Source organism: Embiotoca jacksoni, unplaced genomic scaffold (assembly GCF_022577435.1).
Source record: "Embiotoca jacksoni isolate LCO1_2020_lvr unplaced genomic scaffold, fEmbJac1.0.p SCAF_22, whole genome shotgun sequence".
In the NCBI taxonomy this organism is placed as follows: Eukaryota; Metazoa; Chordata; class Actinopteri; family Embiotocidae; genus Embiotoca; species Embiotoca jacksoni.
This window is the reverse complement of record NW_027185363.1, coordinates 7,577,623-7,599,893: the sequence shown is the minus strand read 5'-3', so window position 1 is coordinate 7,599,893 and position 22,271 is coordinate 7,577,623. Positions and strand designations below refer to the sequence as shown.

At 39.1% G+C, this 22,271-nt stretch overlaps 1 protein-coding gene across 4 annotated transcripts; it reads left to right on the top strand.

The window, feature by feature from the left end:
• Positions 1 to 2,171: 2,171 nt before the first annotated feature.
• On the top strand, positions 2,172 to 21,673 carry kiss1ra (KISS1 receptor a). 4 transcript variants are annotated; one of them, XM_069157674.1, is made up of 6 exons: positions 2,172 to 2,212; positions 4,791 to 5,104; positions 8,523 to 8,647; positions 15,356 to 15,491; positions 15,677 to 15,915; positions 17,362 to 21,673. In XM_069157674.1, the coding sequence occupies exons 2-6, from the start codon at positions 4,852 to 4,854 to the stop codon at positions 17,740 to 17,742; spliced, it is 1,134 nt and encodes a 377-aa protein (XP_069013775.1). In that variant the 5' UTR covers positions 2,172 to 2,212; positions 4,791 to 4,851; the 3' UTR covers positions 17,743 to 21,673. The 4 variants fall into 4 exon arrangements, with proteins under 4 accessions (XP_069013775.1, XP_069013773.1, XP_069013772.1 ...); XM_069157672.1 differs by lacking the exon at positions 2,172 to 2,212 and adding an exon at positions 3,687 to 4,143; XM_069157673.1 differs by lacking the exon at positions 2,172 to 2,212 and adding an exon at positions 3,968 to 4,052.
• Positions 21,674 to 22,271: the final 598 nt, after the last annotated feature.

Sequence of the window (22,271 nt, the reverse complement as noted above, 5' to 3'; positions counted from 1 at the left end):
ACATTATTGTCATGTGAATGTTTAACAGGCTGTACAGCTTATCTAAAAAGAAACCAAAAGAAAGGCAGATCGAACAGAGAGCCGAAACCCAAACTTTACTATATTTTGCACTTATGTAATGTAATTCATCTGAAGTTTAGCAGATCAGTAATGTGTGTGTAACGGTATTTGACAACTTGTCTGAAAATATGTCTTAATTTAAGAAGAATCGTAGCCAGAACAAATAATTCCCTTACAAAAGAAATCAGGATTTCGAATGATAGCTGGACAGTGTGTGCAGGATCAGAGGTACACTGTTGGGTTGTGAGGTTCACAGGAAATGTGTAACCTCACCTCAATCAAGCCTTCAGTTTCAGATTCCCGAAACTCTTAACTGTCAGATGCCAAAGCCTCAAAACTCTTACCAACAATCCTGGTAAAGCCTAAAAACCTGCATCATCAAAAATGTCAGTTTACAGCATACATAACAAGATCCTAATGAATGCCTGGCAGCCAATTCAAATTTTGAATTTGAATACAAAATGGACAATTTCCAGGAGGCGAGTACAGTACATGGAGTCCTCTGCTGCTTTGTTAGCCCACAGCATGTGGATGTGAGCACTGCTGTCTAGAGAGGCTCCATCCCAGAAAGTGGTTGCAGTAATATGATGCCATTACACTCACCTAATGGCTGTTCTTCTTCTTTCAGGCTCCCCTTCTCTCCACCTGCCCTCCTTCTGTCCTCCCACGGCTCCTGCAGAGAAAGAGGACAGCAATGTGAGTCTTATGGGCCCCTTTAACAAGATTAATCTTTTTACAAAGGCGGTGTAATGGTGGAGACATTTTTTTAATGTAATGCAGAGAACAGCAGGGAAATGCTACAGGGATTTCAGCTCCTGTGAAGCTGTGTTTCTGCAGAAACTCTAATAGCTTTCACACCAGTTGATTTAATCTTACACCAAAGACAAAAAGATACATAGCTTCCTTTTAGTTCTTGGATTTTTATGCCTCCGCACCAGCGATGGCCAAAGCCGGAGGCATTATATTTTTGTGTTATCCGTCTGTCTGTCCCGTTCTTTTGAACGCCATATCTCAAGAACGTCTTCATGGAATTTGGTCAAACTTGGTAAAAACATTCACTTGATATCAAGGATGAAGTGATTTGATTTTGGGGGGCAGAAGTCAAAGGTCAAGGTCACTGCTACCCCAATTCAACACATTTACATGAACATGATATCTCAAAAACGGCATGATGAAATTTCTTCCATACATTCCTTTTAATTCTGTGTGGCGCAATTGTTCACATGGCCTCAAGGATGAACTGATTAGAGTTTGGTGGTCAAAGGTCAAAGTTTAAAGTCACTGTAGCCTCACTTTCCCCTCATCTGTCCATCCCATTCTTGTGAACGCCATGAATCCGGAACGCCTTCAGGGAATTTGCTCAAATTTAGTACCAAACTTAGTACCAAAGATGAGCTGATAAGATTTTTGGTGATTAAAGGTCACTGTCACTGTCACCTCACATTTACTTATGTTTGTGATCGTAAATTTTTCAGGAACGCCTTTAGGGAATTACATTTTTTTTATTACAAATGTTTACTTTGGTTCAGTAATAAGCTCGTTAGATTTTGATGGCCAAAGTTCACCCATCTTTATGGGTTTGGACAGATATATATGTACACAACAAATTGGGTGGTTAAAGGAGGCATACAACTGCTAGGCAGTAATTCTAGCTACAAATGAACTTAGAGGAGTAAAGATGATGTCATACTGATTGGCAGGTAACCCTTGATTAAATAGTTTTGATGAAACATTTTTCCACTTCATCAGCACTCGAGGGTCTCATGTGGAAATTAAATTACAGACACTGGCAGCAATTATTGCTGCATTTTACTGAACCCCAAATAATTATTGATATTCTCCGTTGTACCCATAGACCGATACAAGTTCCTATTAAACCTGTACGAAAAGGGGAAGACTGTTTGTCTGAAGAACACTGCAGAGTAGTTTCTTCTTTACTTATAGGTCATAGGATGTGTGTAGGAATCTGCCAAATCCAAACATTTCTGGAATTTAATTTCTGAAGAACTCACGTCTGTTCAGTTCGCTTCTGTTCATCACAAACGGCACAGGTTCCTGCCTGAATGTGCATTAATAATTTACCGCATGGACATCTGTGTTCCCAGATATGAGGTGTCTCCTCCTTTCTTCAACTCGGCTTTGCAGCTGGCAGGTTGGCATGCATGCCTCTCTATTCCTCCAATTAGGTTTCAGCATCTTTTGAGGCTGGCATGGCAAAGTCTGTTTGCCTGAGCTGCAGAAAGCAATACTTGCATCTGGCAGGACATGCTGGTCGAGTAGCATGTGCATAATTCATTTGTAAATAGTTCATTTACATTCACACTGGTGTTTGCTTTGGAAGATTCATTTGTTTTGCAAAGTTTGGTTGGGTAATGTTTTCCTTGTTGTCATTCTGCTTCTATTAACTTTTAATGGAAACAAGTTTAACAATTTGATACTTTTTGTAAAGTAATTGTTGTTTTAAGGCCCAGTAAAAACTTACACACTTTGCTTTTAGTTGACCAACATATGGCTTAGCCTAGTCTCACAACAAAGCATGTAATAAATCCATCAGTCCACTATATGATACTGTGTCAGTGTCACATTTTGCCTCGCCTTGGTGTGAAAAGCACATGCACATATGACCAGAGCCAAAGAAGAAGTTCACTTGTAGGGAGAAGGGTTGGGGTGAGTTGGATGGATAAAAACCAGGACTATCACCCAGGAGACAAGGGTTTGAGTTTGTGGGAAAGTGTCGTGGATTTCTTCAAAGTACTCTTTTCCTAACTAAATAGTTTTGTCCCAAACGTAACCATGGTTTGTTTTGTGTGTGTAAACTATAAGGCACCTGACTTTTTATGGCGAGGCGAGACACCAACACGATATCCTATGCACATGCACATCTGTGAGTTCTTTGCAGACTCTGGTTAATGTCTACCTTAAGTGAAAAATTCTTAATTTTGTTCTGTCTTGGCATTTTGACTATATTATGGATGGATAACAAAAAAATACAGATTGTTTGATATTTTGAAGACAAAATACATCATGACTTTTGGGGTGATGTTTTCATACTGATAATAATGCTGGTACTTATGATTGCATATACTTTTTAAAATGTACTTTTATTTCCCACAATCCATCAAGAAACTTTCCAAATTTAACTGGGCAATAGACAATGATATTGTTGCTCTTTCTTGTCAGCACCCAAAAACACATGAATGTCAAATGTGCAAAAACTCATGTGATCACGTGTGACCACGTCCACATGGGAAACATGTGGTTTTGGAACATTTTCATGGTGTAATGTAGATTTCAAGTAGATTTCCATGTGAAAACCTTTCCTCACATTTTCCCCATGTTAGCATATGTTGCAACATTTGGCAAACATGTCATATATGTGACCACGTGTCCAATGTGGAAAACATGGGAAACTCATGCTTTTCTATGTCTGCTGCAGGGTTAGGTTATCAGTATTCCCTTTGGAGTTTTTCTTTGGCAATTGATACTGAAAAATGGATTATGGGATAATGTTGCTAGGAGACCTTGACATCATCTATTTATCCCAAAATCACGCAGTACCCTGCGAGCTATCAGACTCCCTGTGTGTGTGTGCGCCTCCTCTCCCCACTGCGTCTGTGTGTCCTTGTTCTTGCTCGCACTACGAAGCCGCCAGCATCTCCTTCACTGTGCCGCTTCTGCTGAAACATAAATGAGACTCAGCTCTGCTCTGCTCGGAGGATGAACAGCAGAGGATGCTCGAGGATTTTTGTTTTTCCTTTTTTGATACAAAGTGTTTCATCCTGCATAGTTTTGTCAAGGTTATAGAGAAAACACAGACTCCTACACTAACGTCCATCATCTTTCAATCAAGTTACTCTTCTTTCCTCCAAAGCAAAAGACCTGAGTGGAGGAGACGGACTGAAAAAAAAAAAATGCTCGAAGAAGTGCAGCGGTGGAACAAAAGGAACTACACGAAATGAAAGAAAGCTGCAAGTGGATTATTTACTTTGCGGGTATTTGACGACGAAGCTCTACAGAAGACGCTTATCTGCCTCTGAGCATACTCTCTGCCTTTTTTCAACAAATCCCTGGGGCTGTGTGGAGGTTTGCGTCTTTCACAAGTCCGAACCTCCGCATGCGTTAAAGCCTGGAGTGGTGATGTGGTGGCAGCAGAGGGGGCAGTTTTTATCCAACTCGCTCTAAAGACATGCTCTCTAGTTCACCGATTCTTCTTCGTCCTATTCATATGACCTCATCTATCATGTCTCTTTCACTATACTTTATTCTGCATTGACATAAGCACTTTGTCACAGATTGTCTTTTTCCCATCTTGTCTTAGCCACTTTCTCCTGTGTCTCTTCCATCTCTTCCCCTTATTTTAATTCCCCCCTGCTGCCTCTTCCCTTTGATCTAGTACCTTTCTTTAACTCTTCAATTTCTTTTTCTCCTAAATTCAGTTATTCCTCACCTCTTGGGCAACTTCCCTTTAACAATCCCCACCCCCTGTTCACCCCTCACTGCTGCACTTTCCTCTTCTTTTCTCTCATGCATCTTTCTTGGCAGATTTTTTGCCTCTTCCCCCTCATCCTCCTCACGTCTTTCCCCGTTTCAGACCGTCTTTCTCTCCTTCCCCTGAAGGCAGACCAGAGTCAGTGCAGGCATACCGGAGTCAGTGCAGGCATACCGGAGTCAGTGCAGGCATACCGCACTGCCTCTCTCCTAATTGCCATCTCTTCTTCTATCCCTCACAGAACCTGCTCCCCTCACTTGTTCTCTGACCTCCCTCATAATTATTCCTCCCGTCCTGTCACGATGTACTCCTCCTCCGAGCTGTGGAACTCCACCGAGCACATCTGGACCAACAGATCCGAAGCAAACTTCTCTCTGGGAAGACGTGGGGATGAGGAGGAGGAGGAAGGAGACCAGCATCCTTTCCTCACAGATGCCTGGCTGGTCCCTCTGTTCTTCTCTCTCATCATGCTGGTCGGACTGGTGGGCAACTCTCTGGTTATTTATGTGATTTCTAAACACAGGCAGATGAGGACTGCAACCAACTTTTACATAGGTGAGTAAGAACTACATTCGGCAAGTCTGTATTTCTAATTGCTGGCAGTTTGTGGGGGAGATGTGACAGATCATGGACATAAACCAGGTCAGACACCGCACATGTGGAACTCAGTGGGCTTATACATTTATACATATCATAACCCTCAACTTCAAATGTGTTTTATAATTCTTTGATGTCTCTTTCATCTACTATGTAGCATTTTATTGTGTACAAATAATGGGTTCAAAAGACCCACAAAGGGTTCGTAGCCATTTCACTCAATCTCCATTTGGTCTAGTCGTGCACAGCTACACGCACGGACGCCCGTGTTGATTACAGGTTTCACTTATCACATTAGTGGGAGTGACAGCTGGTCATATGCGTCCTGAATCACAACTGAGTACAAACTGTTTCGAAACAAGAGAAAGATATTTCATTAAACATTTATAATAATTATCGACTGGGGTTGATTTGGGACTCTTGCTGCACACAATTTATAGTTATTAATTCATGTAAGCTCAAAGTTTTGTGCTTCTGGAAAGGTTTAGCTTCTCTATAAATAATACTCATAAAAAATACACAAAAATATTCATCATGGAATGATGAGAGATAAAGATCATATTTCCATCCAAATTTGGTGCAAAGTTTAATCGTATTTTCAGAATATCGTCAAAAGAAACATGAATTAAAGTCTGTTTCCATCCACAACCCATTACCAGAGACAACATTTATAAAAAGTACAGGACTTTATAATTCTTTCCTTGACAAAGGCTGACATGTTATACCTTTGTATAAATGTATTGGATTGTTGTCAATAAACACTGAGAATATTATACGTTTTCTTCAGTTGCTTGCTGAACAATAAGGCACCATGTCATTAAGAGTGTCAGTCCACCACCAAAGAATAGAAAACCATTGAGGAAAATGTGATGGAAATATGACATTCATATTTGTTTAATATATTAATTAAAGGAGCATTACAGTCTCCAGTGAACATTTAAGTCACATGCTTTATCTTCATCATAATTTATTTGCCAAGTCTGTGTCCATTCCAGTTTGTTGACTTTTGTTTATATTCATAAATCAGCTCTACCACCTCAAACAATATTTTGACTTTTTCCATATTTCCCATATTTCCACACTTAGTGCACAACTTGTACATGAAAACAGATGCATTGAACACTCTTTAACCACTGGAGGAAGAGTCCGGTGTTCAGATGAGTCCTGAATCACAACTGAATGTAAACTGTTTTGAAGACAGGGCACTTGAGGCAAACAGATTTACCTACACTGATTGTTTTGGGACACGTTTGCAATTTAGAATTATTAATTTGTGCAAGTGAGCAATTTTAATTGCTCAGAAGCTTACAGCTTAAAGCATGCTTCACTTGTTTGTGCTCATTTGCAAAGGTTTAGCATCTCTGCAGATAATACTCAGGGGATTCATGATATTAAAATAATCAATACAAAAAAATGTCTCTTCAGTGGAGCTGAAGATTCAGTGAACATTTAAGTTAAATGCTTAATGTGCGTCATACTTTATTGGCTTAGTGTGTTTCCACTGATGCATTTAGATTGTTTTGATAAACTTTTCCATCTGAGTCCAATCAGATGGGGCGAAACATTTTATCCATTCATTTTTCATGTATCATAAAAAGAAATAGAAATCAAAAGAGCACATCAATCATGCTCGTAGCTTATATCTCCTCTGATGTTCAGTGCACACAGACTTGAAACCTGGATGATTTATTTCTGTTCTTGAAGTCAGTTACAGCACGTCTGGTAGAGCTGTGACATCAGCTGTCACTTCAAGACGGTTGATCGATTTACGGAGGTGAAGTCCACAGAACAAAAAAAAACAATAGACACTTAAATAGAGGAAGAAATATGGGTCACAAATACATTCAAGGAAATGAGCTCATCTGTTTTGCAACTGAGCTGCGGGACTCTGTGATTTACTGCAGGAACTATTTGTGCCTGTGTTTGCACAGTGCATCGCCGATGTGACAAGAATTTGATCTTGGATAATGTATCCCAAAGCCACGGGACTGAGACAGTTTAATATTCAGCAACATTTGATTAGCGCCTGCACCATCTGCCTATCCTTTCAACATTACGGTCCAGAAACTATAATTTGATTAGATAAGCTGGTAAAACAAATGGTAAACATTGTGTGGCAGATTTATTGGTATTTGGGACGATGAATAAATGAAGAAAAGTCTAAACCAAAACCAGACTGGCAAGGTTATCACACTAACCTGTGCTGGGTGGGCTATCTGAACACAGATATGTATTTCTATGGAGATATTGGGTTTGCAATGTGAATAGAAATCAAGCATTTCTCATGCATTAGAAAGGGTCTGTGTGTGTAGGTGTACTGTACAACCTGCCGGCAGTCAATCAACTGTTTTAATTTTCTAAAGGCACCGACAGCTCATCATCATGTTAACACATTTTCATTCTGACACAGGATCTCAGCACTTGACATCAGATGCTTTGTTTCTTACCGTTAAGCATAGAGTCCCCAAATGCGAACAAAACTGCACTAGATTGCATTACATTGTGAAAATTGTGCTTGCTGCTATGTTTGCCCGCTGGTAGTCGATGATATCATGGACAAGACTAGATAGTCACAGATTTGTAATTGGGATTTTTTTTTTTTTTTTTTTTTGCCATATATTTGTTAACGGTTCATTGAAATCTTAGCATGCTTACTTCCTTTTCACTTCAGTAGCACAGGAGGAGCAGACAGGTTAATATTTAACCTGCCAGGTTAATAAACATTAACCTGTCTGCTCCTCTAATCAGTGGTTTAATCACATTATTATGGGCATTGGTGAGCACAACCTCAGTTATGTCACATTTCCAACCAGTCAGTCACAATCTCTACTGCTGCTGTTGGGCTGCAGCAACAGTTATTTTCATGATCAAACATTAAAAAAAATGCCCAAAATGGTCCATCAAATATTGAATAAAATACCCATTCCAGTTTCCCAAAACCCGAGTAGACTTATTCAAATACCTTATTTTTTTTCATTCTATCAGATATTCAGATCAATATTAATGAATATTGATAAAATATTCTATAAATTCAATAATAATTTAAAATATATGCTTGAAATATGACTTTTATTGGTCAATGACTAGACAATTAATATTTGTTCAAAGATTTGCAGATCATTTTTTTGCCCATAACTTCATAATATATATGCAAAATGACACATGCCTGTTTTTGTCACACAATTAAAACAAAAAAATTCCATTCCGGCTTGTATCAGTGAGTAGAAGTGTAGTAATGGTGGTCAGACGTTTCTGTTTTCTGCACTATTTACCACTTCTGACATTTACCTCCCTCCCACAACTTTCCAGATACAGTACAGGTGAACCACTGCGCACCACACATCCTGTACTGAGTGTTGTTTTTTTCCCTGTTCAGCAAACCTGGCTGCCACTGACATCATCTTCTTGGTGTGCTGCGTCCCCTTCACCGCCACCCTCTATCCCCTCCCTGGATGGATCTTTGGCAACTTCATGTGCAAATTTGTTGCCTTTCTGCAGCAGGTAAACTGTTTAAACCTTCAAAATCATTATATCTCTTGGCTCAGAAATGTGCTTTCCACAAAAGGTACTAAAAAACGCCACATTTGCTCTTAAATGATCTATTTTTGATTTCGTAAACTTGCTCAGTGATGACATTTAGGGCTTTTATAACCAAACACCCACCCACAAGAGCAGCAAGCCAGCTTAGCTGAATGTCGTAGAAAAACTCATCTTTGTAATTCCCCTGAAAGGGGTCACAGCTTGTCCTTATAAAATTGCAGCTCAGGAATCTCAAGAAAGCCCAAATCCAAAAAGAGCCATTGTTGCCTTTAAATCCAGCTTCTCATGGGTTCAAAATGAAAGTAGTTTAAACTTGATGGCTGAAAAAGAGCAACTGTGAAAATGTGTCGTACACAGCTGACAGCTGATTTACCACAAGGATAGCTCAAAGTAATAAAAAGGATGTACAAGTGTGGCGGGAAGAGGGTGTGGTTAGAGTTCACAAGGACATTAACCAATAGTATTAGTGAGAGCACGACAACGTCACTTTCGGAATTTCACCTAAAGAATAAGTTTCACCCACACAGTATCAAGAACTCAGAAGGCACTCAGGTTCATTACACTGATGAGCAGGAGACGTGGTTCCATTACAAACAAGTATTCTTTATTATGACATGTAATATTCAAAACAGGGGTTCAATCAAAGATCTTTTTAAACACCAACTACTACTAAAAGAGCCCTATACAATTATTTAAAAGAGGTGTTCAGGGCTGCGGCTTACCAGTGGAGAGGTGGACCGTTAAAGGTGAGGATCCCAAAAAAGAGGAGGCACCCCGATCACACGTGGGCACAAAATCACACACACACACACACACACACACACACACACACACACACACACACACACACACACACACACACACACACACACACACACACACACACACACAGGCCTGTCGACTCCATGCAGCTTACTCCAAGAGGAAGGTCAATTAAAAAAGCCTTAAATGCATAGCGTGTGACAATGATTGGGCATAATTTTAGGTCTTTAAAGACCACATGTCTCTGCTAAACTGTAATTACACTCAGCCATGCACTAATTACTACTCATCTGACTTCTCTAAAGAAAATCAACTAGAAACCAGACCCAAAGAGGTTTGAAAGGCTACAATAACTGTCACTGAGGATCTAAAAGAAGGACCCTATAGTATCTGTTTGGTTAATAAACAATCTGTCAAAAGAAGCAAAGTTTTGACCACAACTTTCCCTGGGAGAATTTTTTTTTTTTTTTTCTATATAAAGCCAAGCTTGACCCCAATACGCAAATCATTTTCTTTGAAGACTTGGGTGAAACCTCATTCAATTTGAAGGTATGACAGAGCAGGAGATTATCTGTCAGGCTTTTTAAAAAAAAAAAAAAAAAAAGAGGCTTTTTACTTTTTAACGTAGAATGACTCTGTTAATGGATAATTTGAGAATAAAAAAGACTAATGTTAGTCTGAGAGGGAAGCCAAGAACACAGGCAAACCGGCTAAAAGCATTTTTGTAATAAAACAGAGATGGGATTTTGTTTCTTCATCTGAACATGTAGACTAGTGAATTGTGAGCTTGTCTTTGGTGAAATGACTCTGACAGACATCTGCTTTGTCGAAAAGAAAAGCTTCAGAATCAAACAGGTGGCTCTGTCTGGTTTTTTTTGCTACATTCACACAACCATTATCTCTGCCCTTTATCATCCAAATCTGAAGTTGTTTTTTTTAATCAGTTTCTAATGACAGGAGATCTGCCACCATTTACTTTGATTGCATGTACATGCAAGAAGGGTAATTAGTTTTTTCATGATATAATGGGACAGAAGAAATAAGGTCTGTTAGGCTTTGTGTTGTCTCAAAATGTCCACGGTTCAATGAAAACAACCGAAGGGAAATGGTATCGGTGAACTGAATCATATCTGCTGTGTTTATATTCAGAAATACAATTAAAATGACCCTCCTACAGCTACTATGGCACATAGTACAATTTGATCATAGCGTAGCAGAAAATGCCCGAGGAATGGATTGCATTTCAGATCAATAAATGACTTCACAATTACTTATGATTATTTTTTCTAAACTTCCTACTCACTTTGTGTTTTTCCCTTTCTTTTGTTAGCGTGTACCAAGCAAAGTAATTCTACTGCATCAGTACAGTATTGTGCATTATTATCACAATTTTAAGGTATATCACAGCTGCAGTGATCTGATGCAGTAAACTTGAGTTCATTGTCAAATGTATTTTCACTTGCAGGCCACCGCACACACAGGAAACACACAGGAATCCACATGCAGGTGTGCATAAATGGCTCCCTCTTAAAGTGCAGTCAACAAATATGAATTATCTATCACTAGGATTATCACACTACTGGACATGAAATTATACTATCTACTATTACTTTCATACTGTTCATAGTTTGTGATTGCTCTTTTCAATCAGAATTGTAACATCACATCCTTTTTGGGGGGCTAATGATTGGTGGGAGAATTTCTGTCTGAAAGTTTAGCAAGAGCTCAGACACTGGTCAGCATTATCTTTTTGAAGTGGACAAGACATAGAACAAAATGACTGGGCTTTCTTTTGTTGTTCCATGTCATAGTAACTCTACAGAGACTATTGCAGCCTGTGCTTGTGTTGCATGGAGATGTGCATTAAAAGGATTGTGCATAGCTCAAAGTGTCTGCGTTCAGAATACTAGTCTGGTAACATGTTCAAAACTCTTAAGCTGCAGCTCCACGGTTACCGAGCTCAGCTACAGAAACATAATTTGGTTAATGCAAGAACTGTGATCACCTGATTGTTTTCTGGTGTTTCTGATGCCTGTTAGTATTGCTGTGAGTTAAAACAATGTTAAAAAAAAGTTTAAAAAGATTCAGCAGTCTCCTCCTTTTCAGTGACGCACATCTCACAATGCATCTCCGCTACAAACACTCACCGTGATCTGTAAATCAGTTGTGAGAAAATGCAAAGAAACGGGAGTACATGTAAAGCCTACTGATGCCTTACATCACAACATCAATAACATAATATAAACACGGCGGGGAGCTATCAAGAAAGAGAGTAAGGCAACATGAAACTGTTTGATGTTCATGTCACATTTCTGACTCCAAAAGCCCCATGTTTTCACCTGTTATTTAGAGGTAACATATTTCAGACAGAAGATCCTCAAAGGAAGAGTCATCATGAGACAAATACAGAGTGAATTGCTTTTCATTGCTGACACTCTCTCGTCTGAGCCTTGTGAAGACATTTCCTTTTCTTTTTTGGGGGGGAGAAATATCGTAAAACCTAAATATGACCTTTTTTTAAAGCACCATTTAATCTTTCCTCGTCAAAAAGATATAGAATAGAATAGAAATGATGCATTGGAAATAATAAAGTAGCGTGTTTTTAATGCACCGGGCATCTTAAAAAGCATAGGATCGAGGTATTCATTTCCTCTGCAGCCTCAACACTGAACTCATCATGACCCCTTTCTGTCTCTCTCATCACAGCCTTTGAAACCCTGATGTGGTGCTCCAAACCTCGAGAGGGTAATGGGTGCTGGCTTTATAGTCTCACATAACAGGTAGAGAGAGAAAAAGGGTCGATGCAGTACATAGACAAAAGGGGGACAAAATTAGATCCTATTTGGAAAAGAGCATAGAGGGAACTTCTGACCCCTCATTTTTCACCCTGCTGCACATATTTCAAAGAAATAGATTAGATTACAGAGATATAACACACTAAGATATTTATAGGCAATATATTAGAAGTGAACAAAAATATGATTTGTATGAGGAAGACAAGGCTTATTGTCTGTGTCATCCTGCTTTACTGAAAATCAGTGTACAAAAACATCAGATAACTAGGAGACTTGAGTTAAAAGGATTTTTTTTTTTTTTTTTCATTTTATCAGCGGTTGCTTGAAATATGTTTGATACTGACATGATGCTTTCAGACTTTCAGCAAATGTGACGTGACAGAATATTGTGTCTTTTCAATTTTGTGTTCCCAAAAAATACTTTTCCAAGTCTGAATTGTGAGTGTCAAACTCTCACATGTACACAACACATTATTTCTTCATTTGGCCTTTAATTACCACCCTTCTGATGAGCCCAAGTTGAATTAAATCATTGAACCCCATTAAAAACTAAATTGGATGATTTGTTCGTATGCTAATGAAAATTACTTTTCACAAATGCCGCCTTTACCCTGCTGGCCATCTTCCTCTTTCTCTGAATACCTCCCTCCTTGCTCTATCCTCTCGCTCTTTACCGTCTGGCATGCTCTTTAGTTTAAAAGCATACGAGCTCATCCGCTAAACTACAGACAAGTTGGGAAGGAAACAAAAAAGCTGCTTGAACTTGTGTTTCTTAAAAAGGGGATGAGGCCATCCAATAGTATATCCTTTAATAGCTTGAGCACTAACTGTAGTACACTTTTTTACGTTGTAAAAATATTATAAACATTTATCGGAATTTTAAAATGAATACATCTGGAGTACAACTTTTACATTTTTGAACACTGGTGTTTGATTCTGTTTTTGTGCTGCAGCAGTTGGCACACCAGTCTATATTCCTGCAATCCACTGAGGTGATTTCTTTGACTCTGCTAGTTTGCTATCTTGTTGACTCACCTTGTGTCACATTGGAAGCAGAGGCACAGTTAAGAGGGTAATGATGCAAATTCAATAGCACGCTGCTGCCATGATGGAAAAGATATGCACGCTCAAGTGAGCGTTCACATGGCGCCAGATATAGGCGAGCATGTCCTGCATACAGACTGTATATAGCTAAAAATGGAAGTAGTCTTTAGGTCAAAAAAAGTGAAGCCAATGAAATACTAATCATGCTAAATGAATTCCTTCTGATCAGTGGTGGTCCTTCTGAAAATAATCCCATAATTAATTAGATATCAGGCTTCAAACAAAGGTAAGTTTGGAGGTGTGTCTTGTTTAATTGATATGCAGTAATATTTCGAGTATAGGAGGGCAGACGGAGTGTACTTGGGCTCTAAGGCAGATCCACCCCTCGCCTTCACCCTTCAACTCGTCCAAATATGGCGACAACCAAAACACCAGTCTTAAGCCTTCAAAAGGGCAGTTTACAAATCTATGGATGATGTCACAGTGGGTTGCCAATTGGTCATGCATCATAAAAATACCTACATACGGTACACCTAACCTGCACTTGATGCACTCTTTCTGTGTGCTCCTTCTGCTCTTTGTTTAAAGTGCATATAATTTGTAGTACTCTCTGGCACTCTGAGTGGACTAAACTATAGACTGATTATTTTGTACACTAAATTTATTGCAATGTACCCAGGCTTTCTTAGTTTCTCTGGTTTGTTGTGTTTTCTCTTTGTGCAATTATCTATTTGTTTTATTCAATTTCTTAATACTATTTATTCTCTTTGGCCACTTAGAGACTTTTTTTTCCTACTAATTCTACTGTTTTTGGTGGTGGAGATTATTTTATATTTCATGTGGATGATATCATATTCAAAGGAAGACGCAGGAAAAGGAAAGCCTGAAGCTCCAAGCTCTGGTGACCAAGCTGATTTATAATAAGGTTTATTTAATTGGTCTATTTTTTGATTTCCTGGTCTCGTGTTTTATTGCATACCAGCGGATACTTGTAGAGTTTCTTTTCCTTTCTTAAACCCCTAAGGCTTATGTATTTACATTTCTCACCGTCTGCCTTCAAGTTCTAGTGAAAAAAAGTATAAAAAATTTAACTTACTTTATGCATCATTACATTTCTCCCAAAACATATGATTCCTGCTACTGCTTCCCAGTCATTTGTAGACAGAGGCCCTGTATGCACCTGACATTATGAGTCTTTGGTATTATATCCCCGACTCATCAAGTTTTATAACGTATTTCAAGTTTGTGAAGTTCTGAACACTCGAGTTTGTCATTCACGAGCTTAACTTTCAGGATTGACCCCATCATGTCAACTAAAGCTCAGATTATTTATGTATTTATTCCAGGAGGTTTGAGAGGGTCGGCCTCTGCATTCTCTTCTACAGCTGTAGGTTTATTGTGTGTCAGAAATTACAAATAAGGTAAACTAAGAAAACAAAAACTTGTTTTACACTTTAACGTGTAGACAAACAGGGGCTTTAGTGAAATAAGCGACATGTACAGCTGGTTGTTTTAATCTCTTATCAGGTGCTTTATAGCCTTGAGTTTGCAGGTAAATCTCTCCTGCTTCCTGTACAGTTTAGCTGTACACTGCAGAATCACACAAGATATTTTTTCTGGCCAAAAAAACATAAAAGAGCAGGCAGAGATCTTGAGTTATAAGAACTGTTTCAGTGGAGGGAAAAAAAATGAACTAAGAACCTGCTGCAACATGACGCTAACACGACAGGAACACGGCAACAAGAGCAAAATTGATTTTGTTTATTCAGAGCACGTCAGTTAAATCGGTAGTCCTTCAGTGTTGCCCAAGCTTGCACTGCACACTGCTATAAGAATGTGGTCATTTTGTCCCAGACAGTGTGAGTAGATGGGATTTCAGTGAATCCTGGGTGCGTTCAAATCTGTACTTTTAGTTGACCACTTCTGATCTGGTGACCCAGGATGGATGTTAATTCTAGGTGTGCCAGGGCTGGATTCACAGTACGCATCGCTGCATCATAATGTTTTGAACATTTACAGAGCATAATGGATGTGTACATCATGTACATGGTTTCCCCTTTTTTCTTAGGTGACAGTCCAAGCCACCTGTATCACGCTGACTGCTATGAGCGGAGACCGCTGTTACGTGACGGTCTACCCTCTGAAATCTCTCCGCCACCGTACCCCAAAAGTAGCCATGATTGTCAGCATCTGTATCTGGATCGGTATGTCGTGTCCTTTTCTAACAGAATTGAATCATTCTTTTCACTTAATTCTCCACAGAGATATTGAATACCATAAACAAATTCACATAAAATCAAATAGGTTAAAAAAAAAAAAAAAAAAAAAAAAAAAAAAATGTGTGTGAATGGTTTCAGCTAATGCATAACACATCTGTTGTCCTGCTCAGGCTCCTTCATCCTATCCACACCGATTTTAATGTACCAGCGTATAGAGGAGGGCTACTGGTACGGCCCAAGGCAATACTGCATGGAGAGATTTCCCTCGAAGACACACGAGCGGGCTTTCATCCTCTACCAGTTTATTGCGGCTTACCTGCTGCCTGTGCTCACTATCTCTTTCTGCTACACTCTGATGGTGAAGAGAGTCGGACAGCCAACTGTAGAACCTGTAGACAACAATTATCAGGTATGAACAGGTTTGTTTTGGCTTCTGCTTAGTTGTAATTGCTTAACTTGACAATGAGATATGAGTGAAAGCTGCCACTGATAACTGTCAGTCAATTAAAAGTTAAAGAGGTCTTGTCTTCTTTGCCCTGTCTTTGAAAATGTGGTTTGAAGCACCTTTCTCTGAGGTGGCAGCAATCAACTGTTTAACAACCATTTTTAAACGAGTAATTTGAAAACCTTGTCGTGACAAACGTGCAGAGAAATATAACCCAAATCTGCTGATGCCCTTTAAAAGGCTTTTTAGTGTCTTTTAGTTCATTCTTTTTGCTTAAAAGCCTGCAGATTTACTGCTTTGACTCTATTCTTCGGTTGCATGTTTTTTATTTAATTAATACTGTTGAGTAACAAAAACAGAAGAGTAAAAATATCATTGCAAATCCGAGCTAAAAACAGCTCAAATATGAAATGCAGAGAAATGTCACAGCTTCAACATAATTGTATGAACTTGAAGTTTTTTGTCTTTTGCAATTCTCAATTTTTCTCAACCCAGCACCAAGCCGCAGACAGACACAGTACGAAACTAGAAGGTAAAACAGGCCAGTATCATGCCGAAGCATGTAATCTACTCACCATTCCACCGGAGGCCTCGCGTCAGAGTAAAAAGTAGATGCTAATGACATGGTTTTCCACGTCTTTTTGTTTTCCTAAACCACATCGTTTTTGACGCCAAGGTGAGGCAAAGCTGTGACACTGACACATTGTCTTCTAGTAGACTGGAGGGTGTATTACAAGCTTTGGTGTAATGCCGAGTTAGGTGAAAATAGTATTGAGTATTTAGCAGCTTAAGAGTCACATGTTTCCCTTGGCAGTTGGAGGAGACCCAAAACAGGGCTAAAAGAAGAGTGGAAATTGGGCACGCATTCTTCAGTTGGAAACAAACGTGACTCCAAATAAATGATAATGTATCTGATGATTGTATGAATAAGGAACTGGTTACTATCAACCCTCAAAGGTGAAAATATAACACTTGTTTCCAGCTTGTGTTACTCTGCTCCCAAAAGGCCAAAAAAGCTAAACGGAAGGTGAATTTGCCCAAAGAGAAGCAAACCGATGCAACCGTGCATCCGTTTGAGTTAAAAATGTTTTAGCGTGTATTACTCCATAAATGTACACAGTGACAATAAGAAAAAGGAGCTTGGTGGAAAAAAGAAAAAAACAGCTACTGGTGAGTTCTGCAATCAGTCAGAGGCTGAGCTGCAGCAGAAACACACTCAGAACAGACCGCACTTTTTCATTACCAGCTAGCTTATAGCTAACGTCTGCAGAGTTGATACAGTGGGTGTTTGGGATGAACGCGCACAGAAAGCCCAAACAGCCCAGAGGTCACATTTGCATGAGTAAAGCAAAACTAAAACTTCCTTTGCTCTTTCGTAAAGAGTTCCATTCACCCTCGTCTCCTCCTCAGGTCAACCTCCTGTCTGAGAGAACCATCAGTATCAGGAGCAAAGTCTCCAAGATGGTGGTCGTGATCGTCTTCCTCTTTGCCATCTGCTGGGGTCCCATCCAGATCTTCATCCTTTTCCAGTCTTTCAATCCAAACTACCGGGCCAACTATGCCACATACAAGATCAAGACGTGGGCCAACTGCATGTCCTACGCCAACTCCTCAGTCAACCCCATAGTTTATGGTTTCATGGGAGCCAGCTTTCAGAAGTCCTTCAGAAAAACGTTCCCCTTCCTGTTCAAGCACAAGGTCAGAGATAGCAGCATGGCTTCAAGGACTGCCAACGCCGAGATCAAGTTTGTCGCTGCAGAGGAAGGCAACAACAATAACGGAGTGAATTGATTCTGACCATCAAAAATAGGGTGAAGGAGGTTATTGTTTGAGTTTAGGGCTCTGAGAAAATTACAAAAACAATAAATGCCAACCATGATTTCGTTGTGTAAAAGTCTTCATCGAGCAACTGGCTGATTTCAAAGGACCAAATTGCGTTTGGCATCTTTTGTTCATGATAATGAATACAACTAATTAACGCACTTGTGTAGGAAAACACAGACACATAATACAGATGGACAAACAGTGTTTGGCTTAATATGTAACCTGTTCTCCTGCCAAGGCCAGCCAGTGTTGGCACATCAGGTTATCAACTGAGCAGCAAAACACCACGGCCAAACAACACAGGACAGTCGCACACTTCTGATGATGAAAGAGGAGAATTTGGCCTGAAAGCTGCAGGCAGGCACATCATGCTCCCTTTAACATATCACGATGTCGGCAGCCTTGGTATGAACTATTTGGCATTTGGACAGATGACAATAAAGTAAAGTCTAAGACATATGAGAATATGATATTTTGGATATGACTGAACACTAAATATACACTTGAATGAAGGTTTCAATTTAATGCTCTAGAATAGATGTCTGTGGGCTTATTTTTGTGTTTGTTTGGTTTTATCTGGTTGACATTTTGTTCCTTTAGGGAAAAGAGAATAATTAAAATAGAAACACTTTTTGTATCATTCTGAAAAACAGCCATGCAGTGTTTTAAAAGAATAGTTGGACACTTTGAAAAATGGACTTATTTAATTTCATTGCATAGAGTTAGAGGAGAATATACCATTCAATGCTAAATATTAAGCACGAGCCAAGAGATGATTAGCTTAGCTTTGCTGAAAAGCTATCCCTCCATCGGGAATAGTTCCAGTTGCATCTAAGACTTTGTGTTAATTTTGAAACTTTTGGGAAAGCCTTTAAATAGTTGGCCACCATATCATCATTATCATCATCATAACATACCATTATCATTAGTATTATCATTATACTCAAACACCAACACTGGTACACCAAATACACCACCCAAAGCTTCTAAAGCTCAATAACCTAAATGTCTAGTTGTTTAATCCAGCCAGTGTTCACCAACAAATACTAACAGGGTGGAACTCCATCCAAACCATAGTGCTGTTTTTACATTTATGTTTATGATATGGATTTAAGAACATTATACAACATGTTAATTGTTAAACACAAGCTGTTGATATTTCAGCACTTTAGACTAAGCAAGTCAAGCTGTTTACCCCTTTGTCGTGTCTTTATGATAAGCTAATGCCGCCTGGCTGGAGCTTTGTACTCATGTTATATCAGAAGAGTATAATCATGGATTTCCAGAAATTACATAGGGTTTACACAAACAAACATTAATGCCTACTAACAGTCCATTGATGACTGTAATTACATCAAATTTCATGGATATATTGTCATTATTTTCATTGTTAAAATTACCAACTCTCTAATCACAAAAGAATTGTGAATTCTTGTGATTGTCATCTAGACAAGACAGCAAACTTCCCAAATTAGCAAACTATTCCTTTAAAAACAATGGCTGTATTTTGATTCTGTCCATTTTTTGTGCTGCTTTCTTCAACTAACCAACCAAAACATACACTAACACACGCTCGCAAACAAAAAGCTGTCAGTTGTATGTATTTCCATGGAGGTTGCTGTGTGGGGAATATTCTTCCCAAATGTTGTCAGGTAATTGCAAATACAATGAAACAGGATTCCCCCCCCCCCCCCCCCCCCATTTAATAGCGGTGGACTCATGAGCTGAGGCTGTCACAGGGTTAAAGTTTCTCTTTTCTGTTTGTTGAGAATCCGATGAAAGGCAGCCTCCATGAATGAGAGCTCCTCTGCTGCCAAATGTGATGAGTGGGTTCCAACTGGAGCAGGGGTTACAACCGGTGAAGCATAGACAGTGTTTACTTTTCTTTTGTGTCCCACGCACAAACATTCGCACCTTCCTCAATACAACGTGCACACACAAACACTGGCAACACGCACACATGTACACAGGCACGCTCATGCACTTTCACCCAGTACATCCAGGTGTTGTTTACAGAAATCAGCTGTCACGTTTTCTTTGTGAAACACCTTTCTATGATCTTGTCAGGTAGATTAAATTCCAAATGGTGGAGGTGACCCGTACGGCCCTGCGCCCCGCTGAGAGGGCATTTTGAAAGAGAGTTGTTGGGGGAGCAGCTGTCTGCCAATAGAAAATACAGCCGATCTTAGTTAAGAAATCCACAAAGCCTCTCCACTGTCTCGATGTGGTCCTTTTCCATCCCACACACTGACAATTAAAATCATAACTCCAATTATGGCCCATATAAAATCCGTTAATGCAATTTTCATTTGAATTGTAGAAGTGTGGGCATGCTGTCATTAGGGCTTCATTTGAATGACGTCAAAGTGTCTTGAAAGGAAAATCAAAGCGCTTTTATGCTGGCATAATTAGTCATGAATAAGTAACAAAAAGGTGCTCAAGGGGTGTGATTACATGAAAAAATATGTTTGCACATTATGTAAAGAGAAGAGACCAGAACTTTAGCCAAGGCCACTATAATGTAACTAAAGATAATTTAAGCCAACAGGTTCATTGGCAGATACTGATTATACAGCGACTGGAATACAGTTATAGCTGAGCATACCTTGGAGCCACACTAATCGAGCATTTACTTTCTCTGAAAAAAGCACTTTGACTTTCCTTTTATTAGAATAATTAGAGCTGCTCTGTTTAAGCAGGAAGTGTTCAGACCTCCATCGACAATTATAATGTTTTAATAGGCAGCCGAGAAAAGGAAATGTCATTTAGTGTCATCAACAAAATCAGCATTGAATAAATGACATATGAGGTGCATTGAAGGGCCATTTCTTTTTAACAGAGTGCTGCTGTAAAACATGTCTTAATATATCTAATGCTGAAAATTGCTTTTTGCTTTTAAATGTATGATAATTGGGCTTGTTTTCCTTCACATCGAGCAATTTACATCCACTGGGACCAAAATTATGAATTGTATGCACATTACTGTGAAAAAACTGTAAGCTTACAGTCTTTGCAGTCACATGATACCATCGGAGACGGATCTGATCAGTCTCAATTTAAATCCGCAGCATGATAAAGACCTCAAACGTTCAGCCAGAGTCATAAATAACTATATTCAGGAGCAGGAGGAACCAGGAGTCCTGCAACAGATGGTGCAGCCCCCCCACAGAGCCCCGATCTCAACAGTATTGAGTCAGTCTGGGATGACATGAAGAGACAGAAGACACTGAGACGGACTAAATCCTCAGAGGAGCTGCAGCAAGTTCTCCAAGATGCTGGGAACATCCTGCCGGCCAAATACCTTGAAAAACTGCGCCCAAGTGTATTGAGGTGAACTAGTGCTGTTAATATAAGAGAAGTCACACCAAATGTTGATTTGATGTAAGTTTTTTCTATTTACTGCACTTTGTATTATGTTATTTGGTGAAAACCACTTGTGTCATTATTTTAGATAGGATCTTCACTCTTATTTTAATTCCCTTAACATTTGCATAGTTGTAAATGTCTTGTTATGTTTCTTCAGATATTGTGATTCTGTTATATGGCTATATGTTATATCTCCTGCTTAGGGTTCAGCTGTAACCCTCCTGTAAAATGAAATACTGTACGGTCGCCTTTAGATGTACCTGTCAGCCATCTCACATCAAAGAAACGATTGTGGTAAAAACAACAAATTTCTTGACCTGCAGGGATGATTTGACAATTTCTCAGGGTTATGTAGAATAATGTCTACAGCAAGTTTACGTTCAACTTTTGAACAGAAATAAGGGAAGTAGAAATGGAGATATAGAGTGTGTGTTACTTCACATTAGCTAAATAAATGCTCAACATTTGCACAGGAAGTCATTTAGAAATAACGTGTTTCTTTATTGTTTATCATTAAACAAAATGAATGACTTGTCTGCATAGTGGTTGGATTTCAAAAACTCAAAATTATTAGATTTACTAACAAAATGAGGAATCATTTCCTGGGTTTTACTAAATTTACATTATAGATGATTTACCAATAGTCAGGCCGAGAGGTGTTGTGTCCAACAATAGGCTTAGTTTAAAAATAAGTATGAAAACTGGAAGGACGCAGGCGGAACTTTTAGTCGCAGGCTTCTATGTCAACGCCATCTCTCAAAGGGCTAGACCACCACATCAGATCCACTCGGAAATATCTCAACAACGAATGGATGGAATGGATTGACATGAAATCTACCCTTACTGAAAAAAAACACAAGTTTCCTATGTGGGACACATGTGGTCACATGTATGACAAATGTTTACTACTTTACTACATGTTGCAACATATGATAAAATGGGAAAAACATGGAAAAGTTTTCATTTTGGTATCTACATGGGCTTTACACATTACACCATGAAAATGTTCCAAAACCATGTTTTCCATGGGCAAAATACATGTTTCACACGTGTATGTGGTCACATGTGAGATCACGTGAAATTCATGTGTTGTTTTCTGTAAGGGTAGTTCAGACATTCATTGTTATAAG